Genomic DNA, 26116 nt, shown 5'->3' with positions numbered 1-26116 from the left:
ATGGTTCAGTTGAGCCAGTTTATGAGGTGAGAAATCCTGTAGCTCCTGCCATAAATCCCCATTTTATTGCTAAATGTTTAATAAGGTTTTCCATTCAGACGTGAATGAGGGAAAGACGCTGAACTGTTGTGACTTCACATTCAATCCGAGTCCAACCAGAGTTATTTAGAAAATTACCCATGTTGTCCCCACCATAGAGAAAACATTTCAAGGAGCAATGTTTATTTTTTTCAGTGGTAAAATCTTTTCTGCTAACCCAGTTTAGTGTGCAAAGACAGCTCACATTTAGACACCTTTGGACTCGGGCTCTTCATTTTGTATACCACTTTAAGTAACCTGAACCCAAAAATGTAAATCAAAACACTGAAGCATTTTATTATTATTTTTTTTATTATTATTATTTTTTTTTTCTGGAGGCCACACCATCACATGCAAGAGCACTTGAGGTTTTATTATACATTCTTATCATTTGTTTTTTAATCTGTAAAAAACCTGCACTGTGTACAGATGACAAACACACATCCTGTTTCTCTCTCTTAAGTTTGTTTAAGATTTCTTTGGGGCTGTTTTCCAAGCCCAAGAGATGACGAACGATTGAAGTTAACCAGCCCTTCACACCCCAGTCTGGAATTTATTTTCCCACACTGCTCTACTAGAGTGTATGTACCTGCTCAATGGCACGTCCAACGGAAATGTAGCGGGTGTTTGCGACACTAAGGCCCCATTTCTGCTAACTAGCCGTCAGCACCACTGTTACCGGCATCATATGCAACATTACTTCTCATTATATAACATATCCTGCCAAAACCATTTCAAATCATGGCGATATTAACTTTACTGTGCATTTATTCTCACAAGAGGAAGGGATGAACTTTGGGAATCAGTTTTGCGAGTGTTGACATAGGTTTGAAGTTTGGTTTATACTGTAAAGGAAATAAAAGGACAGGATGTGTGACCCTACTTGGAATTTGGAATATGGGAAGTGAACAAACACACACCCGGAGCAGTGGGCAGCCAATGCTGCGGAGTCCGGGGAGCAGTTGGGGTTTGGTGACTTGTTCAAGGGTCTCACCTCAGTTGTAGTATTAAGGGAAGAGGGTGCTGGAAATTCACTCCTCCCACCTACAATCCCTGCCAGACCTGAGGTTTGAATGTTTTTTGAGGAATACAATCCAGGAATAGTTACGTTTCTACACTTAAACATTCTATGTTCTAAAAAAAAAAAAAAAAAAAAAAAAAAAAAATGTAATACTGGTTTACTTTGCTAGAGATTTCCTCTTTTTTTCTAACATTTTTTATTTCTCAATTTTCTTGTCACCAGAAAAACTACTTGTACTTACTGTTGCAACACAGGAGACGGATGGCTTCCACCGCTTCATGCAGTCAGCAAACTACTTCAAATTCAATGTGAAGGTAAGGTTAATTTCTCAGTTTAACCAATCACACAATGCTAGGTCGCACATGCTTTCATCCCATTGTGCAAGACCACTGCTTCTCGCCTGACGGATGCTTCATTTCGTCAAGCTGATAGTAGTATGTTGATTGAGGTTGAGTTTGAACTGGTTCATTCTGAACGCAGGTCCTGGGGATGGGAGAGAAGTGGAAGGGAGGTGATGTGGGTCGATCCATCGGTGGAGGCCAGAAGGTTCGACTGTTAAAGGAAGCCATGGAGTCTCTGGCTGACCAAGAGGACTTGGTGGTCTTATTTGTGGACAGGTAACGTGCTTGTCATTTGAAGGGTTAAAAAAAATGTCTGGATGATATTAAATGGCCATGAACCTGGTTTCTTTTAATAGATTGATTGTTTTATAGAGGTTTGAGAACTTTTCAGATGGACAGCTAAACCAAATTTAAACCAGCTAAGACCACATTTAAAAAAATTAAATAAAAATTGTAATCTTCAAATATGGCCTTTTCTACTTGATTTAACCCTTAGTAAATTTAACTAGCTAGCTATTTTTATTTTCTTCTTTTTTTTTATTTTTTTTTTTCAGGATGCTCAGCCAAGATATACAGCTGGTGTACTTTTAACAGACGTCTCACCGCACTAAATCTTGGGTTAACATATTGTTTTGTGTTTTACGAATGAACAGTCTGAAACATGCAGGATTATGATGGCCAGGATAGCCCAGGATTAAAAACCTTTCTTATCAATCTCATGTGTGAAAAGCCCCTAATTTGGATTGGATTTAGATTTGTACTCAACATTAAAAATACTGGTCTATACACAAGAGACTGAAAACGATCCAGTATTCATTTCTCTATGTGGAGACTAAGCTGTGAATAGACTCTAATTTGCCTCAAAATACATTTTAGTAATTTCCTGTAATTGAAAGTAAATGATGCCAGGAAAATATCTAGTCTAGAAATAGGCAAAATGACTGGCTAAATACATTGCTTTGTACAATGTAAAAAAGTATCTTTTCATCAGCTATAGCAAATGTGCCATGCTTATACTGTACATTTTCAACAGCCTCAGTTGGAGAATCTACTGCAAACTCAATGGGAAACAACAGGAATCTGTGTGAAGGCAAACTAGTTGGGTTTTTTTTAAAAACAATTTTACCTTTATAACCAATGATTTTGCTGAAATAGTGGCTATTCACTCAATTTATGATAATCAACCATAATAAATGGCCTGTTATTTAGCTTCATAATTCAAGGGGAATAACGGCATTTGAGTTAATAATGAAAGTAATTTTTTGTACGTATGGTGCAGGTCTGGGTGTGTTCTTCACAAATGAGCGATTATTATTATTAAAGATTAGTAGTTACTTCAAGTTAACTTCACACGTACATACCACGTACATACCAGTGCTGTTTTATCAAGGGGTCATTTCTATAAAACACTTCAAATCTAATCAAGTCCTCATCACTGAACACTTTGAGCTTTATATCAGCTATTATACATACAGATATTTCTAAGTCTCATAAAGAGTGTAGAGTTCAGAAAGTTAAGAATAACAACATTTAGGGCTACACGGGAGAGAATACAGCTGTGCAAAGGCTAAAGACTTAGATTTTTGTTGAAAATGAGTTATTGATATTTTTGGGATATTCAAGACATCCTTTATCAGGTGTATAAGTATCTTGAGTCAGTTTCATGGTTTTTCTGAGAAGTTTAATAGGTCGTCTCAACCGTAACTACGAAAAGGCCCAGAGAAGCCAATGCAGAACACCACTTACCGCTCTTTCACTTTGTTTGGAACGCTCAAATCGAGTTATGGCATTTAGACTTTGTTTAGCCACAGTTTGTAGTTATAGGGTGTCCTGCCTTTGTTTTACTTTCCATTAAAGTCTGCCGCATTTTAATTATGGTGTAGACAAACTAATTTGATAGATTGCGATCTACCAAACAGCTGCATATAACAAAGCACTGTAAAGACAAGAAACCTTCACAGCAATACGTAATCGTGAATAACCTGTAAGTATTTTATTTTTATTTATTTGTAATGCAGATTATTCACCTGGCTGTCACTTCTAGTTGGACGTGTGTAGACTCGAATGCCATAGCTAGCATGATCAATCATAAAATCAGTAGCCTACTAACAGTTCACAATTAAATCCATATCCTTCCTTTTCTTGTAACCCGATAAAATCAATCCATGGTGATGAACATAATCGGAGATGTTTAATCCATAATCATTCTGAGCATTATTACCTCTTGTTGGCATTCACATCTATCCACAAGTGTCAATATAAAAGCAATTATGCTATGTCTAGCTTTTTTTTTTTACGTTACTGAGCATAGCAAATAAATCAGTATCCATGGTATCCATTCATGTTAAACTTGTTACGGTCAAAAAAAAAAATATACCTTAATACAGTCACATTACTACATGCAATAGGCAAAATGAGACAGCCCATTATGAATTGATTTTATATAAGTGTTACTATAATGATTTTGTAAATGGTGATCAGCAACCAAATATTGATAATGTGAAAGTTACTGCCTTTTACCTTGGTGTGAATTCTCACGTTTTGCTGACAATCGAAGGCAGAGTACATTAACTTCAAGATAGGGGTAAAATAAAGTTTGAGCTCTCAATTTTTTTTTATGTAGAAAATTTTCATGTTTAAACTGTTAAATTTCCAGTGTCCTACTTATAATTAATTTGGCTGGACAAGAAAAAAACTTTAAAGTATTTTTTTTATTTTATTTTTTTCACACTCTGGTGAGTTAAGGTCTTTTGCCTTTGTTGGGCAGAATAGGTATTCTTATGTATAACTTAAACTTACCTAATTAGGTAAGGAGCTAGGAAATCAGAGTTCAGGGTTAATCTGAAATATATGAAAATTGCTAATCAGCTGGAAAGTGCAGTGAAAAGGTTAACTAATATACTCCTCCTTTTCCTTCTTCAGTTATGACCTCATCTTTGCTGGTGGACCTGAGGAGATTCTCAGAAAGTTCCAGCAGACCAATCATAAGCTGGTGTTTGCTGCTGAGGGAATCATCTGGCCAGATTCTCGACTGGCAGAGAAGTATCCTTCTGTCCGCAATGGGAAACGCTTTCTTAACTCTGGAGGTGTGTAAAAATGGGAAATACCAACTATATAGCATGTTCTGTTTTGATCTGAAAGTTACTTCATACTTAATACTCATCAAGGTTTTGGCCCAAATAAGCCATTGTGTTATTGAAATTTCAACTCATTCAGTTCACTTCGGTTCATTTTGACTTTAAAACTAGTCCCTGTTATTAGACTTTTTTTTACCATTGGCATGTTTTTAAATGTAACATCTGAAACAAACCTGTGATGTATATGAACACAAATGTTTCTAGCTTTTATGCATCATCTTGGCACGCTGGAGCAACAGTTAAAGACAATTTTGCTGAGCAAGTTAGTTAAATGGCTAGCATGTATATAACAGGCTGCCTGAATCTGGTTTAAAGGCACTGGTATGTTAAGAATGAGCACAATTAATTTGCACACATGTTTGGTTATTCACAGCTTATAATAACTAATGGTTTATAATCTTTTAGCATTGCGTGTTATGTATACACATTCACATGTTTCTTCGTGCATTTGGGAGTTCAGGCTTTACAAATTCGGCTCAGGCAGCGTATCACTGGGATTGGTCATGGCCAGCTGCCATATTAGCCTTATCATCGTAGCACAGTTTGCACCAGACACTTCTGAGTGTGTTTGTTTTATCTGGTAGGATTTAGAACAATGCATGCAGGGTGATTTAGGAGAGAGCAAAGAACAGTTAAAAAATGATCAGTTCAAAATGATAGAGAAAATGGTTTCTGTGTACACTAGCAAGCAGGAGTCACACATCCAGTGGAATTTCCTGAGGGCCACCAGGCATAGTGCACTATTCATTCAGGGGTCTTCATGAATGGTGCTTTCACTCGAGTGTGTACGTGTGCATCCATCTTACGCAGTCTCTCCATCGAAGAACAGTAATATTAGCCCCTCTTCACTAATTTAGTACCCTCTTTAGTCATTGCTCGTCTAAACTCTGTAGTACTGATCCCGTCTATTCTGATCTGGTCAGTTACTGCTTTTTCCGTGTTGGTCATTTTGTCTTGTCTAGTGTCCTGTCAGGACACTGAGTCTGTGTCATTTAAAGGACAAGTTTGTTTGTGTGTGACTTACTGTTCTATGGTCTGTACAAAATTGAAGGCTCAACCTCTAATTAATACAAAATTGAAGGTTAATTTTATCCCTTCGGCTGCTCCGTAAATTGTGGTGGCTACTGTTTTGTTTCAGTTGGACCAGATATGTCATGTGGACCAGTGTGCTTATGGAAATAAGAAAGACTGCACGGCACGGCCAGTCTCTTTCCAATCATCCCTTACTTTGCCCAAATTCAGTTTTGTTGAAAGTAGCGTTTTTTTCGAACAGTGGAAAAAATAAATAAATAAATAAATAAAATAACATTCTGGATTCTAGTTTAAAACCACATGTCATAATGCTTTACATCTGGCTTCAACTATTGCTTTCTAACCTGGGCATTATGTCAAGGGTTTTACTTTATTGCACTGTAATAAAACAAGATTCATGTCACCACATCTGAGGTGACCGCCTTCAGAAAAAGACCATCCGCTAATTTAGTGAGTGAACTCTCATTTAAATCATACTCGCCTGAAGAATTGCCTTGTTTATCTTCTTCTGGCTTTTGGGGGACTGAAAGACCTCGAAGTCTAGATTTCCAGTAAAGTCATTAGAGATGTGATGGTGCTTCTGAACAGATTTGTAATGTCAAGAATTCCTACTAAAGTCATTGGAAACTGTGTTGAAGATGTTTTTAGATCAGCTTATGAATGTAGGCTATAGAATAAGGTTATTAGGAGTTAAAATGTAATAGTCTAGGGCGGTAACCTAACAAAGTTCCTGTTTCCTGTAAAATGATGGTATCCTAAGTATCCAAGCCCTAAAGTTTTAAACTGCGGTTAGAGCTTCAGGAAAATGATGAGAAATCCGTAAGCAGGTTGCTACAGAAACACAGAGAGCCAGCACATAGCTGAGATCCTATACTGATTACAGTCCTTCGTCTTGAGTAGATGTAGAAAGTCTATGTCATTTGAGGTTAGACGTGGCCAGATGTGGCCACACGCAACACTTGTTGCTGGTTGGTCAGATGCTTCTGCCAGACATCCAACTGTTCTGAGGGTTTGAGGAACCACACCAAAATTGGAAGTGAGATTTAAACCTCTCAAAGGAGATGTCATTGAAATTGGAACTGTTGTGTCCAGGCATCCGGTAGTGCCAATGCTTCTCACATTCCATTACATCCTATACTTTATTTTACAACACGCAGTCTGTAAAAACATTGCAATGTCTTTCACAGGCTTTATTGGCTACGCTCAATACATTCAGAAGATTGTGAACCAGTGGGACCTTCATGATAATGATGATGATCAGCTATTCTACACAAAGGTCTACGTGGATCCACTTCAGAGGGTGAGTGGAGAAAGCCTTTGCACTCTGTGAGGACATAAACGTGCTTGTAACTTGACCGCATGCACTTATAAAACGCCTGCAAATGTATCATACCGCTCAAAAGCAAACAAACTGTTTAAAAAAAACACAACTATAAACAGTCTACATGAGGGCAAAGGTCACACGGTCACTTTTACACAAACTTGAGTGTGTTCTGTTCTTTATTTTAGGAAAAACTTCATATGACCTTGGACCACAAGTGTGAGATCTTCCAGAATTTGAACGGAGCCGTGGGTGAGTCAATCCAAAATAGTGTATAAATCTCGCTAGTAAACAACCCTTCCTTTTTTCATATATTGCATCATAGCTGATGAATAAAGGGATGCCAAAGTGATTTATATTTTTCATCATAACAATTTTGGTCTTATTTTTACTTTTTCTTGGTAGGCAGGCATATAGGGATTTGAACAAATCCATAAGCATAACTTATCGCGCACCTTTTGTACTGCAGACATGAGTGACACGTCAAATCATATGGCCTAGTCGAGGGGAAGTCTGGTCTCAGGGCTCAGGCTTACAGTTTTTTGCTTGCTGGATGATAAAACACTAAACAGAATTATTCAACAGAAGTACTCAAAATGTTCAAATCTTATTTTGAATTAAGATGAAGTTCTCCTGAAGTTTGGGACGGAGCGAGTGCGAGTGAGAAACACTCTCTACAACAGTCTGCCATCAATAATCCATGGAAATATGAACACCAAGGTAAATGTGATCTTTTTTATTTTCATCAATCAATAATGGAAGCAGTTTTAAAAGCAAACCTGACTCAAACTAACTTCCAATTTCTATGTGCTTAATGTTATAATTTTGGGCAAAGACAAGCACAGATTTATAGGATTTATCTATTAGGACACAATATAACTGATACTGAGGTCCTGGAAGTCTTCTAAATATAGATTCAATGGGGTTCATGTGGTAGGTAAAAGTGTCATTTAAATGGTGGCACTCAGATTTGTAAATTCTGAACAACAATTGTGACTAATACTGTAAGTAAAACTCACATATTTGCATGTCTAAAATTGTGTATACGTTCAATCGCACCTTCTGTGGCTTATTCTGTTCAATTCAAACCAAAAAAAAAATGAATCTACCTTAACTCTTGTTGATCAAAACTGATTTTCTGCGTTCTATCTTTCGCTAGAACACAATTCTAATGGCAAAATACAGAGTTACTATCACTATACATCACTGACTTTAATTGTAAAATACTAGACAGCCCTTTGGCCAAAAAGGTTGCAGTCATTGCCCAGTTGTTGTTGTCTAGCTGTAGAGTTTGACATTTTAGCAGGATGTCTGGGTGATAATGTCATCTCAGACCCGTAGAGTTTTTCCTTCTGCACTTCAGTGACGGATTAAACAAACACAGCACAGTGTGGAGTCATCTTCTCCTAATACTCAACCATCTGTGCTGTTTCTAATGAATAATCATCCATCCAGAGCTTACCCTTATGCTCTATGATTCATTCAAGCTGCCCCGTGTCCATCCCGCAGGATCTCTCTGATCTCCAGCGTCTTTAATGTGCTCTAGAGAATACAGATGTTCTCGTAAACACTCAAACAAGATCCAATAAAAGTAACAAGGCTTAATGATACACAGTAGTAGCTTATGACCAGAATGTGAAGCCAGTGGCTTAGTTTATGGCTTCTTTTTATTTTGAATCAGTGAGCAACTTCTATTTTCTGTCAGTAATGTTTAACCAATTGACTTAACAGCACTTGAGGTCACGACCTGCATCTCCAAGAGATTGTCAGTCTTAGCAGGCAACTATAAATGTTAAATTCTCTAAAACTATCTAACATGGCTGGACATTGGGAGGGATAAGAAAGATAGCATCTGGATACCACGTGGATGTGATTGAATTGAAGATCTCCTTCTTTCTATTACTTTCTCACTTCCTGTAATCGAAAACAGCGTGAGAGTGTGCACAGCTGTACTTACAAAACCTGGATCTAACAGCCAGTAAACAAAATAACAGGGAACCCAGACTTGTCTTCCAGGAAACAAAAACTCAAAGCTGGTTTCCAAATACAGGCAATGGACACTTCTGAAGTAAAAATAAATAAATAAACACATTATCCTATTTCTAATATTCAAGACAGTATTATTCTGTTTGTGTGTGCCAAATGTACTGCAGGGGTAACTATAGCAAATGTCTGTTGGTGTAAATAATATTTGGTGTGGTGTCCCATGGGGACAGAGGGGGAGTCCCTGGAAAACGCACACTTTTATCGCATCATTAAAATAAATAAATAAATGTATGCATTTAGCAGACGCTTTTATCCAATGCAACTTACACTGCATTCAAGCTAACAATTTTCTACTAACATGTGTTCCCTGGGATTCAAACCCCCAACCTTGCGCTTGCTAACACAATGGTCTACCACTTGAGGCAACCTGTTTATGGTAACAAGTAATTTTGTTTTAGTGTCCTGATCTAAGATAAAAATAGCTGTTGTTTCTAATAAGCTAATATGCTTTTTAAAGAAAAAGAACATCATTTCCTGCGGAACAGTTAATCTGCTTGATCTGTCACACTATTTAAACACACAATTAACATCAGATGCAACATTTCCCTTGCTGCAACGTTGTCCTATAAATTCCCAAATGAGATACAAAACTCATTCTTGATGTATGTTATGTTATCTAATATAAAGTAACAGTCCAGCAATAATTACAGTTCTAGTTTATGTAGGTCATGAAAATTTGACAGCAGGATTCATTTTCCATTTGTTGTCCTGCGTAAAACTGGATTTAACTACTACAAGCTGGGATGGGATATGGGTGTACATGCCCTGTTCTAGACCATAAATCATATGAAGAATATATTTTTTAAAGGTTATTTTTACAATGTCATTTTATTTATTTATAAATATTATAAAAATAAATAACTTAATACTAGGGGTGCTCCGATCACGATCGGCCGATCGTTAATGCGCATCTCGTCAGTAAAGCCGGTTTCGGTAAATTCCATCAGGTGCGTGATTTCACATAGAGCAGCTGTTACTACACAGAGCCGTTGTTAATAGAGAAGATGGGCCAATAAACGCTGAAAATTAACTTGATTTGCGCATCTTCTCTATTAACAACGGCTCTGTGTAGTAACAGCTGCTCTATGTGAAATCACGCACCTGATGGAATTAACCGCTGATTAGAAAACCGGCTTTACTGACGAGATGCGCATTAACGATCGGCCGATCGTGATCGGAGCACCTCTACTTAATACCTAAAATGTAATTGTATTTTCTTCCACAGATATACTTCAATTACTTGGCCAACTACATCCCAAATGTGTGGAACTATGAGCAAGGCTGTACCATCTGTGACCAAGACATGGTGGATTTGTCTCAGCTTAAAGTGAGTCATCCAATAAAAGCCACATTAGCTGATTTTGTTCATTTTCCTCTTAGCACTTGAAAGTTATATGCTAAAATCATTGATCATCAATATTATTTTGAGTTTTCATTTAAAGATAAGCCAAGAGAAAGTGGAGCTTGGAAGTTATGTTCTGTATGCGACCTATGTTACTTTTCACATTCCTTAAATGATAAATGCCCATAAGGAGCCGCTTGAGGAAGAGGAAGTTGTGCACTGCTGTGGTGTAGGAAATGGCTTTTGGTTTTAGGACGGTTTCACTTACTGGGGTGTTGCTGTCAACCAGACCTCTCTTTAGCGAGCCGCTCAGTGTGGGGTTATATCCACAGGGTAACTCAAAGTGGTTGTCCTAAAAATTAGTTGTGGGGTTCAACTAAGGTTGGCAAAAATTGCTTTGAGTTATTTCCAATAAGATGGAGTTACTGATGTGGAAATAGCAAATTTCTGCTTGTAGTATTGTCAGGGCAAAATTCACCACAATGTTGAGCTGACCATTTTTTTTTATTTTTTTTTTTTATAATGAACATAGACCTGTTTATCTCTGCTAACGTTTTCTGAGTGGTTTCTAGAATCTTATTAAAGTTGTGATGAAACGAAAGAAGCGACAATTTCTTTCATATCAAGAATAAATTAACTGGATGGTTCAGGCTGGCTGATTGGTGGCATTTGCTAGTTGAAAAAAAAAAGGTATTTTTGGGCTATATCTTACACTAACGCACAAATGGAAGAATCTTTCATTTTGGTCACTGTAAAACCTCAGATGACTGGTCAGGTGAAACAAAAAAGCCTATTTTTTAACCCATTCATTTCTAGGAAGCATTGGAAAGGATGATGAGACAAAACCCAGAGTCTGTTGTTTGTCCGGACGATGTAGTGGCTAGGTCGTACCAGTCTCATCTGCTCAGTGGTTTTGGGTTGTTCTTGAAAAAGGAACACACGTTTACATTCTCACACTGCTTGTGCTGAGGATGAAAAGGCCCCGTTAAAGGAAACTGTCCCGGTTTAGACTCCGCAGAATCCCCTGTGTCTCCTGTTTAGTGCCTGCTCTTCTGTCGGTAACAATTTAAAGACCTCTGGCTCGATTCTAGAACACTCCCTTCAGGAACCCAGAGCCAAGGTCGGAACTAGGAAATTAGATGTTGCCACTCAGGTCCCATTTCATCTAGTGAGCTGTGCAGACTGGTCAAGAACCACAAAAGTAGTGGTGACAGAACTGTGTAACCTTAAGCTCAATGTCATGGGAAAGAAGCTTGTACTTTTTCTCAGACCTCCAGCAGTGAAAAAATAAGACTGGATGGTATGTGTTATTTTCTATACCATTTTTAACCATGCTAGATATATTCATTATCCCATATGCAAACTAGCGAAAATACAAGCCAATCATTGGGATGGGATCTGTCATCCCCACGGCCCTACAGAGAACAAACTCTTTTGAGAATGCATGGATGAACCTGGTCACTAACATCTAAATAATATTTAGTTGGGCTCCCATCAATATATGCATATTGTGATACACACTTACTGTGCAATAAAAAGACTCCTACAGTAATAATTTTGTGGGGTTATATCCCCTACACTAGGTGAAAACATTGTGAATAATTTAACTGCGTGAGAAAGTATTAATGTTTGACCAGACTTTTCTCTTTATCTAAACAGGAGTTTCCAAAAGTGACAGTTGGTATATACATCGAGCAGCCGAGTCCATTCCTGCCAGAGTTCCTGGAGAGGCTCCTGAGTCTAGATTATCCCAAAGATAAACTGAATGTCTTTGTCCATAACAGTGTGAGTGTCTGAATGACAAAGCAATGAGAAGCATTTGACCATTTGGATTTTGGCGTCTGTCTTTGACCGTGCTTGTTCCATGTCTTGTTCTCCAGGTGGTTTACCATGAGAAGCACATACAGAAGTATTGGGAAGAGAACAAGAATGTTTTCCGCAGTTTTAAAGTCGTTGGCCCCGAGGAGAACTTAACTCAAGGAGAAGCAAGGAACATGGGAATGTAAACATCCCTTTAATTTCAGAGTCACTCTCGAAAATATGCAAATAATGAAGTAAATTACAATGCAAATCTGAGCAAGCTCAAACTCCTTATCAAAGATAAACGCAAACCTTTGCCACATGTCAGCAAACTTTTCAACTCCTTACAAAAAAACAAAAAAAACAACAACAACTCCAGAAACAACAGCAGACTCGCCACAAAGCTGTACATCTTCCTATCCTTTAGTAATGTACCAAATAAAAACAGAAGAAGCTTTTATTTGCTCTTAGTTTAGCACTCATCAAAACACTGCTGTCTTCAAGATTCCCATTCCATCTTCAGAACGATGTCTGCTTTCAAACATTTTCCACAAAAGCTATCACAATATCAAACCAAGTGGCATCTGCAAACAAATGCTGCTAGACACACTCACTTGATTTCTCTGAGCTATTTTTACAATTACTTTTAACTAGCTGGTTCAAATAGTAATTATTGCTGCTTATTTAAGTGTCACTATTACTATCTTTTATACTTAGGGTTAGTAATTTAAATAAACCCCTAAACTTCAGTGTGTGACTTGTTGGATCCATAAGCTTTTAGTGGATGTCTGTAGTTATACGATCACATTTATTTAGGCGTATACAGGATGTGCAGTAGACATGTTGATTATCTGGTCCTGGTGCTGTTTTCCTGCTGCATGTCTGTGTTTGGCATCAGTAGCTGTTGCCATGGTGATATCACTCAAGTTGTTTATCTTAATTACAAGGTCCAAGAAATTCTGGTTTGCATAAGACGTCAGAGCAGACGTTATAAGGTGTTGGTTTGAGACGGTTTTCATTTTGCTTCTTAACAGAGCATTCTAAGAATATTTAATAAATATTAGGAGAGTGATGCTCAGAATCACTCAGAATCACAGGAACATTATATTGCCCATATATATATATATATACTTTCATGGCCAAGGACACGGTTATGTTTGTTCTTGGGCGAATAGGATAAGAAATGTTTGTGTTAATAATTGGATCTCTGGCGTTTGATTACACACTTTGCTATGTGCAGTTTGTCACCTTTCAGAAAACAAAACGTTTAGCATTAGCATTAACATTTAACATTGCCCTGGATTTTGCTAGAATTAATAATGACACCCTTACTATTTTCTAACAGTGATTTGTGCCGGAAGGATCTTTCTTGTGATTATTACTTCAGCATCGATGCAGATGTGATGCTCACCAACCCCCAGACCCTAAAACTCCTCATCGAGCAAAACAGGTAGTTTCCCTTTAATCAAATTCAAACATTTAAAAAAAATCTTGAATCTTCAACAGTAACCATTTTGTCTGAGGGAATGAACTTGAATCTCTCATGTGCTAAAACCACAGGAACATTATAGCTGACTGAATGCAAATCCCTCAAGGTTTAAAAATAAGCACGGGTGGCTTCCTGTTTTCCCATGGTGCATAGAAACAGTCTGCTCTTCATTGCATGCACTCTTATAATGCCACTTGACTTTAAATAAGAAACAAGTCTGAACTCAGTCACATTTAATATGAGAACCTTAAGCACTCTTTCGCATGACTATGGAGGAAGCCCTTTTCAGATATTTTAAGAAGGCTTGGGAACTCTCTCTGCTGGCTTCTGGCTTGTGGAGTGAAATTCTAACCAGTAACCGTATAAATGTGGAATTTTACATGCTTTCACATTGTTGACCAACACTATAATTTCCACTAAAGTGTTTTGAATGGCATGTTTACCTAGTGATATTCATGGATTGTTGAGTTTAAGTTCACAAGAGAGGTGAAAGACTTGACTATGTTACTCCAGGGTCACTCTTACGATTATAGGAACACTACCATATAAAGCTGCTCTCATGTGCCCGGATAAAAAGATGCCTTCTTCACAATCTGACAAGTATAAGTTTTCACATGGGTCATGGTAACCACTTATGTGGTATAAACTTTCATTAAACCAATCTATTCATCTCAACTTTTTTCCAAACCACTTACCTCTCTAGCTTCACAGAGATGCTGGAGCCTTTTTCCAGCATCGCGGGCTGCATTCAGGGTACATGTCCTCTTTTTGGACTTCTAAAATGCGTTGGTTTGGGATTTCTTAATTGCCCAAAATGTTTTTTGTCGAATCAGGGATCCGCTCTCAGTATGCTGAGTATTATAATCTCTTTTGAATTAGCATTCGCGCTGTTCACTTTCGATTCCACTCTGTGTAAAGGGAGCACATCTTACAAGATCAGATATTTGTCAGTGAGCTAAGGATCTGTTGAATACTCCTGCATGGTCTTGTCCACCATCTCTTCTTATTCTTGACCTGAGATCAGTCAGCTCTGACTCCTAGCTCTTCTTCGATGCAGGGCTGTCAAGTCCAAGCAGCTGAGCCCTTAATCATTTTAAAGAAACGTCTGAAAATACACGTCTTTCATCTTCATTTGACCCTCTAACTCCAGCACTGTCTATTCTATTTATATTCTAACTACTTGCTACTTCTTTCTACTTATTTTCTTTTTATTTATTAGAAATAATAACCTCCTAACACAAGCATTATCTATTATTGTTCTGTTCTATTCTCTTAAGACGCGAGAAAATAGGTTTAAGGAATTTAGGACTTTTTTTTTTTTTTCATGTCTTTACATTGTTTAGAGCATTAAAAATTATGTTAAAAAATAAATAAATAAATAAATAAAATAAATATATATATATATATATATATATATATATATATATATATATATATATATATATATATATATATATATATATATATATATATATATATATATATATATATATATTTAATTCATAAGTTATGCTGTGTCCTCGGTAGAAGACATCGGGACTCTATTTCTTTAAAAATATAAAAAGAATGAATGAACATGCAACAACTGATTCGTTTAATCACCAATACATTTTTAGCTTTGAATATTATTATTATTATTATTGTTTTTACCAAACTTTGTATAAAGATGATTCTCAGCTATGTTATAACATAATTATTCAGTATAGCATCTTTCTTTCTGCAAAATGTATGTAAAATGGCCATAATCAGGTTCTCATTATATACAACGCACCTATAAACGAAATCTAATTTGCATATTAATGTGTTTTTGTGGCAACTTGTAAGAATTTAAATAATGGGAGTAATAATTTACAAGATTTTCATAATTATATTAATATTTCACAGAATATTGAAATATAATTTATTTCCCTGTCCATTTGTTATGTCTCCCAAAATGCGTAAAAAACATGCTTTTAGTCCTGGTGCCCTCATACAGTATGTCCTGATATCCTGTTTCATAACAGAAAGTCATATTTTGATTTGAAACCCCTTAACATTTTCCTGAGAGGTTGATTTATGCTGCCCAATAGTGTCATCCTGAAAACTTAATTCACTACTACAGCAAATGTGGTCTTAAAAAGTCGACATTGAAGGGCCTTCTCGTGGTGGCAAAAAAAAAGTAGCTTTGTATCTTGCATAGTAGGCCTATCATAGTACATTTATTGACTGTTGCTGGTTTCTGTGCTGATTTTTTTTTTTTTTTTTTTTTTTTGACCACAGAAAAATAATTGGCCCTCTTGTCACCCGTCATGGAAAACTGTGGTCCAACTTTTGGGGAGCCCTGAGCCTGGATGGTTATTATGCGAGATCTGAGGACTACATTGACATTGTGCAAGGAAAGCGTGTGTGAGTATCTTGGAGGATGTGATCCAGAAGTTACTGAGATCTGATATTTCACTGTATATAAACTTACTGGAACATTACGGAATTGCATTTATCCTCCTCTGAATCAAAAAGAGTACTCTGTTCAAACTCAATGTAAATTGCTAAAAAGTAATCTTCTCTATTCAAACTCAGATTACTTTGTAGCATGCCGATTGCTCACCAGGACATGTCTCTAACAAAGTATATTTTAACATTGTATGCAAATATGACTCTATAATGCCAAGCATCATTACTGTTTTTGCATATTCTTTTGTCTTTCCTTGTGTAAATAGTGGTGTGTGGAACATCCCCTTCATGGCCCACATCTACCTCATAAAGGGCCAGACTCTGCGGAATGAGCTCAAAGATAAGAATGTCTTTGTCTTGGAGAGATTGGACCCCGACATGGCCATATGCAGGAATGCCAGAGACTTGGTATGACCACTGAAACACAAAGCTGTACAGTTATAGTAATTATATATTTAATCTAGATCAGCAACGATCATAGCATTTTTTTATAATAGTCTAGAGTTTTAATTAGTTAGGTGTACAATGTAATTGAATGTAATTTGTTGTTGTGTAATTGATGTAAATGTGTAATTTATTTAATTGAATTGTTTATTAATTAAAAATTATTACAATGTGAGATACCAGAAAACTGTTAAAATACAGCATATACTTAATGTTTAAAATGTATCGTCACAAAATGTCATGGATTCTGATGATAAAGCTGAATTTGTAATAAGGGAGGAATGTAGGAGAGTACAGTAGATATGGAAGCCTGTTTCCGCCACTGAAAAAAAACACACACTTTTTTACGAGTTTACATCTCGCAATTCTGACTTTTTATTTTCCCAGAATTGCATGATATAAACTTGCAATTCTTTTTCTCTGAATTTTGTGAGATTTAAACTTGCAATTGTGAGTTATAAAGTCCAATTCTGAGGCAAAACTTTAATTGCTGTGGTAACTAACAACCTCAGTTCCCTGACATAAGTGAACAAAAGATGCAAGGTATACTATAGGGGAAACTGCTATTTTTTTCTGAATACTGAAGCTTGATTTGCTGGGCCGGAGGCGGCACAGGCTTCGCAGACTGCTGGCAGGATGAATCCTTCTGAAGACCTGTACCAGCCACCAAACTGGAGCGTTTCTGGAGAGAGTGACGCATGGCCTGCGATGACTTGTGTGCTGCCATAAACCACTCAGCAAATCCATCCACGGCAGGGCCGAACAGTCCCTTGAGAGGAAAGTCGAAGAAGGTGATCTTCCACCACCAGGTCTGCCATGGGCTTTTCTGTTGCCTGTGCAGTGGCCTTTTATAGTGTGCAGAGCCAGGTCAATCACTGTGCACAGCTCCTTGAAGGCATTGGAAGTCTGGCTGGACTCTTGAAATTTGGAAAAACTTGCCTGAAAAACACTGACTTTATGTGAAGTGCTGAGCCAGCCTGGCCAGCCATAGAATAAGCCCTGCCTGCCAGAGTGGAGGTAGTCCAGCCGGGCTTAGATGGGCACGCTGGGCAGATTGAGGGCAGAGATGTGGAGCGGCATGTGAGAGGAGGAATGAACATGCTGAGTAGGGGGTATGCCACATCCTGGTTAGTTCGCCGTGAACCCCTGTGAAGACCAGGGCGGGCCATTGCAGGAACCACTCGTCTAAGTTGCCGTTTCGGTGGGAACAGTTAAAGTAGAGATCCTCTACAGCTTTAAAGAGAACACAGATCAGCTCGCTGTATAAGCTGGGATTTGTTGCTTGCTTCGGGGTTGCTGGGTCCTCGCCACAGCACGCCCTCTCTTCAGCTTCTTAAGCGTCATCAGCGACAACTTCCTCCTCACTCAGGCCGAAGGAGATCAACCCACTCACAGTCAATGAGAGAAAAGGAAATTGCAATAAATAAATAAATAAATAAATAAATATTAAAGATATATATATATGATATAAAGTCATAGTTAACTTTTTTTTATTCAGTTGAGGAAATGGGCTTCCCTAAGTAGATCATCAAGCAATTCACCTCTAAAAGCAGAAACTGTTCTTTATTAGTTTGCATATGACAATTTAGCCTGATTTCTCAATGGTTTGAAACATCCGCTGCGTATCTGTGAACAAGATGTAACTGGCAAGTATTCAAAGTTAATCAGTCTGCTATCGTGAAGGCATGGCATCTCCATTCATTTACGGCAGCCTCTGTAATGCATTCAAATTGTTCTCTGCCAATCATCCTTTACCTCTCTTTCACATCCATCATGTGACCTTGATCCAATGGGAATGTCTGGCTAGGCGATTTTTCTTCCTCCTTAATATAAACACCACTAATAACTAACTATGAGGTTCTTCGAACTGTCTGCAGCTAACTTCTTATGACACCTAAAGGCAGCTTATACTCTAGACCTTTTCTGAGCAGAAAATCAACAAAAAAAAAACAAACCTTGATACAAGTCCAAAGGCATCTCTAACCATTCTGGTAGAGTTTATTATTGAACATGTGCTGTGTCCCTATCTTTTCTAATAGTCTAATATCTTAATATCTCCCTCTCTCTCTCTTTGTATCCTACTCTTGTGTAATGTCTTGTTATATAATTTACATGGTGCTTTTCCTTCATTTTAGACAGTACAGAGAGAAAGAGAATCTCCTTCTCCGGAATCATTCCATATGCTCAGACCCCCACAGGTTCCTCTTGTTTTGATTATTCTATCATGCATAATTTAAGATTAATTTTTTTTAAAGCAAGGCATCACTTTTTCAAATGGTTATAAAGTGATATTACAACCATGCATTAATAAATGTAGTAATAAATGCAAATTTTTCAAGAGAAAGGTCTACTAACATTTAATATTTGTTTGCTTTGGGATCATTACAGTATGTACAAACTTAAAATCACAAGCAGTGCTGTCAGAACATATAATCCCAGAAGATTTGGTGAATCAATTTTGAGATGAATTACTATGCATGTGGAAAAACCATAAACATCCATTTCAAGCTTAATGTGGTTGTTTTGTGGTTTTTCTATTCCATAAATGAATGTGCATGTGCTGATATGCATTCACACATTTGATTTAAAATCATATCCATTTAAAATGCATCTTGCACAGACAGATGTGTTTAGCTAACAAGCGGAACCCTTTGGAAAAGTGATGCTATTGAGTTTGATCTGCTTTTTTTTCTGATGGGGTAAACCTGGACAAAGCACCAGATATTATATACTGTATATACACTGAACCATGCATTCTCCACACTGTTCTCCACAGTGGTGCCAAGGCCAATTAAGTATCTAATAGATTTACTGCATTATAGTTTTCCCTGCAGTAACATAAAAATCCAAGAGAAACCCTCTTCCAAGCACACTAGTACCAGTAACATGAAACTTACCATCACTACCTCCATTACTTATCTCAGTCTAGGTATTTATGTAGCATTTGCTACCTTTGTATGTTTGCATTGCTTTGAGCAATTAGGCTAATATGTTTGAGATTGGTGCAGGACATGTTTTAGTTAAGCCTAGACTGAGAGCAAGTCTTGACCCTCCTAGACTTAGATGCAAGAAACCTTGTCCCTGCTTCTAGTAAAATAAGCAGGAATGTTGATTCCTGGAGTTGCACTTTCCCCTGTGTTCCCGTTCCATCCCCTCTAACAGCCCTTCCCAACATCTGTCCTCCCATTGTTATTGATTATCACATTATTACACATTATCATGCTGTTTATTTGTGATTTGTTTTGATCATCGACTCAAAATTATTTGCACGATGTGTTTTTTTATTACTCATTTTACATTGTTTATTTTTTTGTTAACATTGGACTTTTTAGATTTCAGAACGAATTTTTTGTATCTAACTACCTTTTCTTTGCCCACCACAGGGAGTTTTCATGTATGTTACAAATCGTCATGAGTTTGGAAGGCTTATTTCGACTGCCAACTATAACACATCTCATCATAACAATGACCTTTGGCAAATATTTGAAAACCCACTGGTGAGTGAATGTTTTCTGTATACAAAGTGTCTGTAATAATTCAAAAACATCGGGATCCAGAAGTGGTCAATTTAGTGCTACATTTGTCATCAATAATGAAGCAGAGTGCTGACAGGGTAAACATACGTCTGTGTTGACCTCCATCTAGGTTTTAGTCTGCCATCCGGATGAATATAGGGGAGCTAATCACTGTTTGCAATGCAAGTCACTCATTGGGCTAAAGTTCTAATCCCATTTCTTTTTCACAGGACTGGAGAGAGAAATACATCCATCCCAACTATACCCGAATTTTCACTGACAACATCTTGGAGCAGGTTAGCAAACATTTTTGTTTATTAATTTAGCATGTTCTGTTTTTATAGAGTAGGAAAGATCATTCCACCATGGAGGTTTAGCAAAGTTAATATTCCGGATAAGGAAATTAATATTCCAGAAAGTTTCACTCACTTACCAACCAGACTTGTTGTATAAGGAAACATTTACTCTTGGTCTGATTGAAGACAGAACAACAATACATTTGAAAAATTGGCAGAAGTTTAAGGCACTGCATTATTCCAGAATCTAGAGTTGACTGAACAAGGAACTATGCAGATTGCCCAGGGAAAACCTGATCTTCTTGATAAAGTGCCGTGCAAATCTACATGACTGGGCAGCCTTTGCAATGGTCTGTGAAACTGAACTGGTCACCAAATACTACCTGCATCTTCTTGTTTGATCTGGATGTGGTGTTCTCTGACAGGCCTTGCTGAAGGTGGGCTCGCTAGAAGACAAGGAGCTCTGATTTTGCTAGGCTGAGTTGAGAAGTTTAGTTAAGAGTTGACTTAAGGCCTTTAACCAGGCCAAGAAATCCATGGGTCTATGATGGGACCAAGCAATGTTGTGAACATTGAGAAAAAGATGAGTGCTTATCCTTGAGTCACCAATGCAGTTCCTTGTAACTTGTAACTTGGATACAGTTCCCTTCCATGATACCATAAGCAGGGGTCTCCAACCCTGCTCCTGGAGAGCTACCATCCTGCAGATTTAAGCTCCTTAAAGACACCAGAACCAGCTAATCAAGAGGTTCATGGTTACTTGATAATTACAGAGAGGCATGTTGGAGCAAGGTTGGAACTGAAATCTGCAGGGCGCTATAGCTCCCTAGAGCAGGGTTGGAGATTCCATTCTGTTTGTCTTGTTTGCATCTTTTGAGACTATAAACCCGCCGATCCTTCAGTCAACCAAGGCAGTAGATGGGGGTTGGATGAGGACAGGGGTTGGAGATCCCTGTCCTATAGAATCTACATGGGAGGCAGGGTTGAAACCAGTAGTTTACAAGATGTTGAGTTGTTGAGGAGGGTGATTGGAAGATATGTGGATGGACAAAAATGCAAACTAGTCCAACTGAATTAGGACATCATTAACTATCATTAAGTATAAGTCCACTTAGAATTTGAATCAAGTCACATGCACCAAAAAGAACTGCAACTTAGTTTTATATCGGAATGTGGAACATTCTTTATCTTCTCTCTGATCCCTATATTAGCTGTTTTTGCTTGCCTTTAGACTTCTATATGTAAATTACTTCTGTTATGATTGTCAGAGAAATATGTAAAAGTAATAAAATGTACAGTTTTCCAAGATGTAACCTTTGAAAAGAAAAACATTTGTTCTTTGCATGACACTCCCATCGATGTTTGTATAAGTTAGAATGTTTTAGAGTGAAAATTTGTTATGCTGGAATAGCCACATTTGTGCTAGGTGTTAAGGCTGAAATTTGACCTGATACTAAGCACCTGTTTATGTTTCTACAGCCTTGCCCAGATGTTTTCTGGTTCCCTGTGCTCTCGGAGAAAGCCTGTGATGAGCTGGTGGAGGAGATGGAAAACCTTGGTTCATGGTCTGGTGGAAGACACGAGGTCAGATAAACCCGCCGACCTTAAGCAGTCTGCACACTTTGTACAGGGATCAGCCATGAATTAAAAAATGTGTAAATACAAAAAGGAAACAGATTTTTATTCTTAATAGACAAAAATGTATAAATATTTTGTCAATTACATATGTAATCCTTATTTTTCTCAGTGAAAATTACCTTTTAGTAGACATTACACAATAGCACAATTGCTTATAATAATTTAAGGTTTTTACCATTGACTCTGCCCAGTCATTGTGTTGTCCTTTGCAGGACAAGCGTATCACTGGAGGCTATGAGAGTGTCCCGACAGATGACATTCATATGAAACAGATCGATTTCGATAAGGAATGGCTGCACTTTATCAGAGAATTCATCTCCCCTGTCACTCTCAAGGTCTTCTCTGGCTATTATACCAAGGTGAGCAAGTCTGTCTGGGTCTGGACCGAGTCATAATTAAGCTGTTATATGTCTGAGCATTTGTTAAGGAATTTGTATTTTCTACGTCAACCTCTATTTTAAGATTTAGGGTCAAATTGGGTGAAATTAAACACAGATGGCATGTTCATCTTTTCAAGAAATCATTTATCTACTGTACTTTAAATGGTAAAAAAAAAAAAAAAACCTTTAAGACCTCGGAACACAGTTTAAGATATTTTAGATTTAGTCCGAGAGCTTTCTGTCCCTCCATTGAAAATGAACATCATCAAAGTAGTCCATGTGACATCAGAGGGTCAGTTAGAATTTGTTGAAGCATCGAAAATGCATTTTGGTCCAAATAAAGCAAAAAATATGACTTTATTCAGCATTGTCTTCTCTTCCGGGTCTGTTGTGAGCAGTGATATCCGTTTCTCAAACGAATCACTCGATGTAACCGAATCTTCTTGAAACAGTTCACCAAATATAACTGAATCGTTTGGAATGGTTTCCATGTCCAATAAGCATTAATCCACAAATTACTTAAGCTGTTACATTTTTTAATGTGGCTGACACTCCCTCTGAGTTCAAACAAACCAATATCCCGGAGTAATTCATTTACTCAAACATTACACTGACTAAACTGCTGTGAAGAGAGAACTGAAGATGAACACGGAGCCGAGCCAGATAATGAATGAAAGATTGACTCGATTGACTCGTGATTAATTGTTATTGGAGACGCGAACCGTTTCAAACGATTCAGTTCGATTTGGTGAACTGGTTCAAGAAGATCCGGTTACATCGAGTGATTCTTTCACGAACCGGACATCACTGCACTGAACTGGAACTGCAGTGTTGTGAAAGCGCTCACAGCAGACATGGAAGAGAAGACAATGCTGAATAAAGTCGTAGTTTTTGCTATTTTTGGACCAAAATGTATTTTGTACAAATTGTACCCTCTGATGTCACATGGACTGCTTTGATGATGTTTTTCTTACCTTTCTGGACATGGACAGTAGACCGTACACACAGCTTCAATGGAGGGACTGAGAGCTCTCGGACTGAATCTAAAATATCTTAAACTGTATTCCAAAGATAAACAGAGGTTTTACGGGTTTGGAACGACATGAGGATTTGTCACTAATGACATAATTTTCCTTTTTGGGTGAACTAACCCTTTATGGCCAGATGCATCCCTTCACATGTAAAATATTTTTGAGTGTGAGGATTATTTTAATTTTTTTATCATTGTTTAATTATTGAATATTTAATTTCAGATTATGCATGTCAGTGTTCCCATTATTAGTTTGATTTGATCCAGTTTGAAAAATACTTAATCATCAGACACTACCATGAATCATAGTAAATGTACAGTAACTTTCAAAAAATGCTTTTATTTTCTCTTTGTGGGGTAAAATATGAACCAGACATGGTCTTGATAGGATTCCTGAATTTTATCCAGTGATTCGAATCATGGCTTCACAAAGTCAAATGCAATCACTGAGCTGTTGCTTTTTATAAGCAGGGCATTTCCTATAATTTGCACATTTTATACTTTTTATTTTTATTTTATTTATTTTGTCAGCCAACGGGATCTTTTTAGTACAGTGCACATCTGCATGATTTCCGAAGGCTTATTACAGCAGCCAACCAAAACACAGCTTGCCAGATGAGCTTTGTTTGGTTTTTGGTTGACATGAAAAAAGTCATCTTTTTTTCTCTGTAATTTTCGACTTTCCTTCTCATGCTGTTCTTTTAGGAGTGCTAGTTCTCTGGTTCATTTGACTCATGGAATGTGAACTCTAGTTGGCACCGTGAGTCTGAGTTCTTTGTGGGTCATCCATTAAAGGAATAGTAGATCCAAAAAAAAAAAATATATAGCATTCTTTACTCACCCTCTTGTCTTTCCGAACCCATACGCCATTATGTTTTCAGTGGAACTTTAGAAGAATGTTCACCAAGTTTCAACAAAAGTTCAAAGTGACCAAGTCTGTTAAACATACCATATACTCGAAGTAGTCCATGCTGAACCATTCCAAGTCATCCAAAGTCACATAATAGTTTTATGTCAGGAACAAAAAAGTCATTTTAACTATGATCTGTCACTGTATGGAAAATAACTACATGAAGGTTCTTAGCCAATTGTTTGTTCCACAGAAGAAAAAGTCTGTCTACTAAATCTGTCTGATACTTTTGAGATTTTGGTTTTGATTGTGTCTCCCTTTTTTCAGGGCTATGCGATTTTGAATTTTGTGGTGAAGTACACTCCAAACAGACAAGCCTATCTAAGACCACATCACGATTCCTCAACATTCACCATTAACATAGCTCTCAACAACAAGGGCTTAGATTTCCAGGCAAGCTGATACACTGGTCTTACATTTTCTAAAACAGGTTTTAAATACTTCATGCGAATAATCACATTTTGTTAAACTCATTTCCTTCTATTTCAGGGTGGAGGTTGTAGATTTCACAGATATAACTGCTCCATAGAGTCGCCTAGAAAAGGTTGGAGCTTCATGCATCCAGGTAGACTCACCCACCTTCACGAAGGACTACCTACAACCAATGGTACACGCTACATAGCGGTGTCCTTCGTAGATCCTTAGACTCCCACATAGTTCTAGTAGTTCAACACTAGGAATTTACTAGCCTTGATATGTTTGTGTAGTGCCAGCTGTTTGTCTGTTTATACTTATTTATTCTTGGTTTATGTGTTGTGTGGCTGTTTGTATTTGCTGTCTTTTGAAAAATGTACTACTGTCGAGAGAAAATGCTGTTCCACATAAGTTTAATAAAGTCAACTGACGCATACACAAACATACCGCGCGCATACACTCTGGCAGACTTTCATACATATAAACCTTGTTTCATTTCTCAAAATTATATGAGACATTTGACCATCATTTTTGTACTTAAGCAAAAAAAGAAATCAGGTGAGGTCAGTACCTCTTCTTTTAAACAACTTTGATTCAGGGCGTTTAGCAATAGCAATCATTCTTAATAGACCCACCAGAAAAAAATCCTATTTACCAATTTGGAAATTGTAATTTTGAAATGATGTGCATTTAAGTCATTCTCATTAGAATAAAATGGACACCAAATTTGTCTTGTTTCTTTAACAAACCAACAAAATACAGAAAGCTTTTTAGTGCCAGTGCAACAAAATTAAGAGCTAATGATGCACATTACTTGTGTAATTGTTCTTTATCTTTAAGAAAATAATGATGAATTAATTAATGAAATTATTTTCTAAGAATGATGCAAACTTTGAGCAAACCTGTTACACTTATAAATCCTATTACTTTCTGGCGAACTTTAGGATTCTTCTTCTTCAGCAGCACATTAAATGTCTAAACACTCAACTGTACCATCAACATTTAGAGTTAAACCTCTTTATGACCAATATCAATTTGCTCGCATTGGGATTCTCTAACTCACAAACCCACAACCCAGTGTGCATTCAGGTGCTCTAAGGTCATGATTACCAAAGGAAGTTGGTAAAAATGGAGGTGAGAAGTACTGTACAAAAATCTAGATTTCTACAAATCAGAGAGCTGTTAGTGGCAATGAAATAACATATGACTTCAGTGGTTCTTCCATGTAGCAGCTGACCATGTTTTTAAAAGACATGAAGGTAATTTTATATACTGTCAACAAAATAAGTATAATTTTGTATGTTTGCACAACAAGAAATGGCGAAATGCTAAAGGTGTTTTTATGAAGCCAAATGTTTTAATTTATCTTGTTTCTTACAAATGTCTCAGCCAGGTCAGTCTCTTACCCTATTTTGAAACTTGTTGAAATAATAAAATGTTTTAAAGAGAAAA

General features: G+C 37.2%; 1 protein-coding gene across 1 annotated transcript; it reads left to right on the top strand.

Annotated features, from left to right (window-relative positions):
- LOC113065908 (procollagen-lysine,2-oxoglutarate 5-dioxygenase 2-like) lies at positions 1 to 26116 on the top strand. Its single transcript, XM_026237451.1, has 20 exons — positions 1 to 26; positions 1269 to 1413; positions 1580 to 1716; positions 4363 to 4526; positions 6797 to 6909; positions 7119 to 7182; positions 7553 to 7650; positions 10202 to 10303; positions 11978 to 12103; positions 12199 to 12320; positions 13464 to 13568; positions 15867 to 15992; positions 16304 to 16445; positions 18617 to 18679; positions 19865 to 19978; positions 20227 to 20292; positions 21772 to 21876; positions 22143 to 22289; positions 24518 to 24643; positions 24740 to 26116. Exons 1-20 carry the CDS (start codon positions 1 to 3, stop codon positions 24893 to 24895), a joined length of 2247 nt encoding a protein of 748 aa, XP_026093236.1. The 3' UTR covers positions 24896 to 26116.

The sequence above is a fragment of the Carassius auratus genome, chromosome 49 (assembly GCF_003368295.1).
Source record: "Carassius auratus strain Wakin chromosome 49, ASM336829v1, whole genome shotgun sequence".
Taxonomy (NCBI): domain Eukaryota; kingdom Metazoa; phylum Chordata; class Actinopteri; order Cypriniformes; family Cyprinidae; genus Carassius; species Carassius auratus.
Note: the sequence above shows the minus strand (reverse complement) of the source record. Positions and strands in the feature narration are given on the sequence as shown.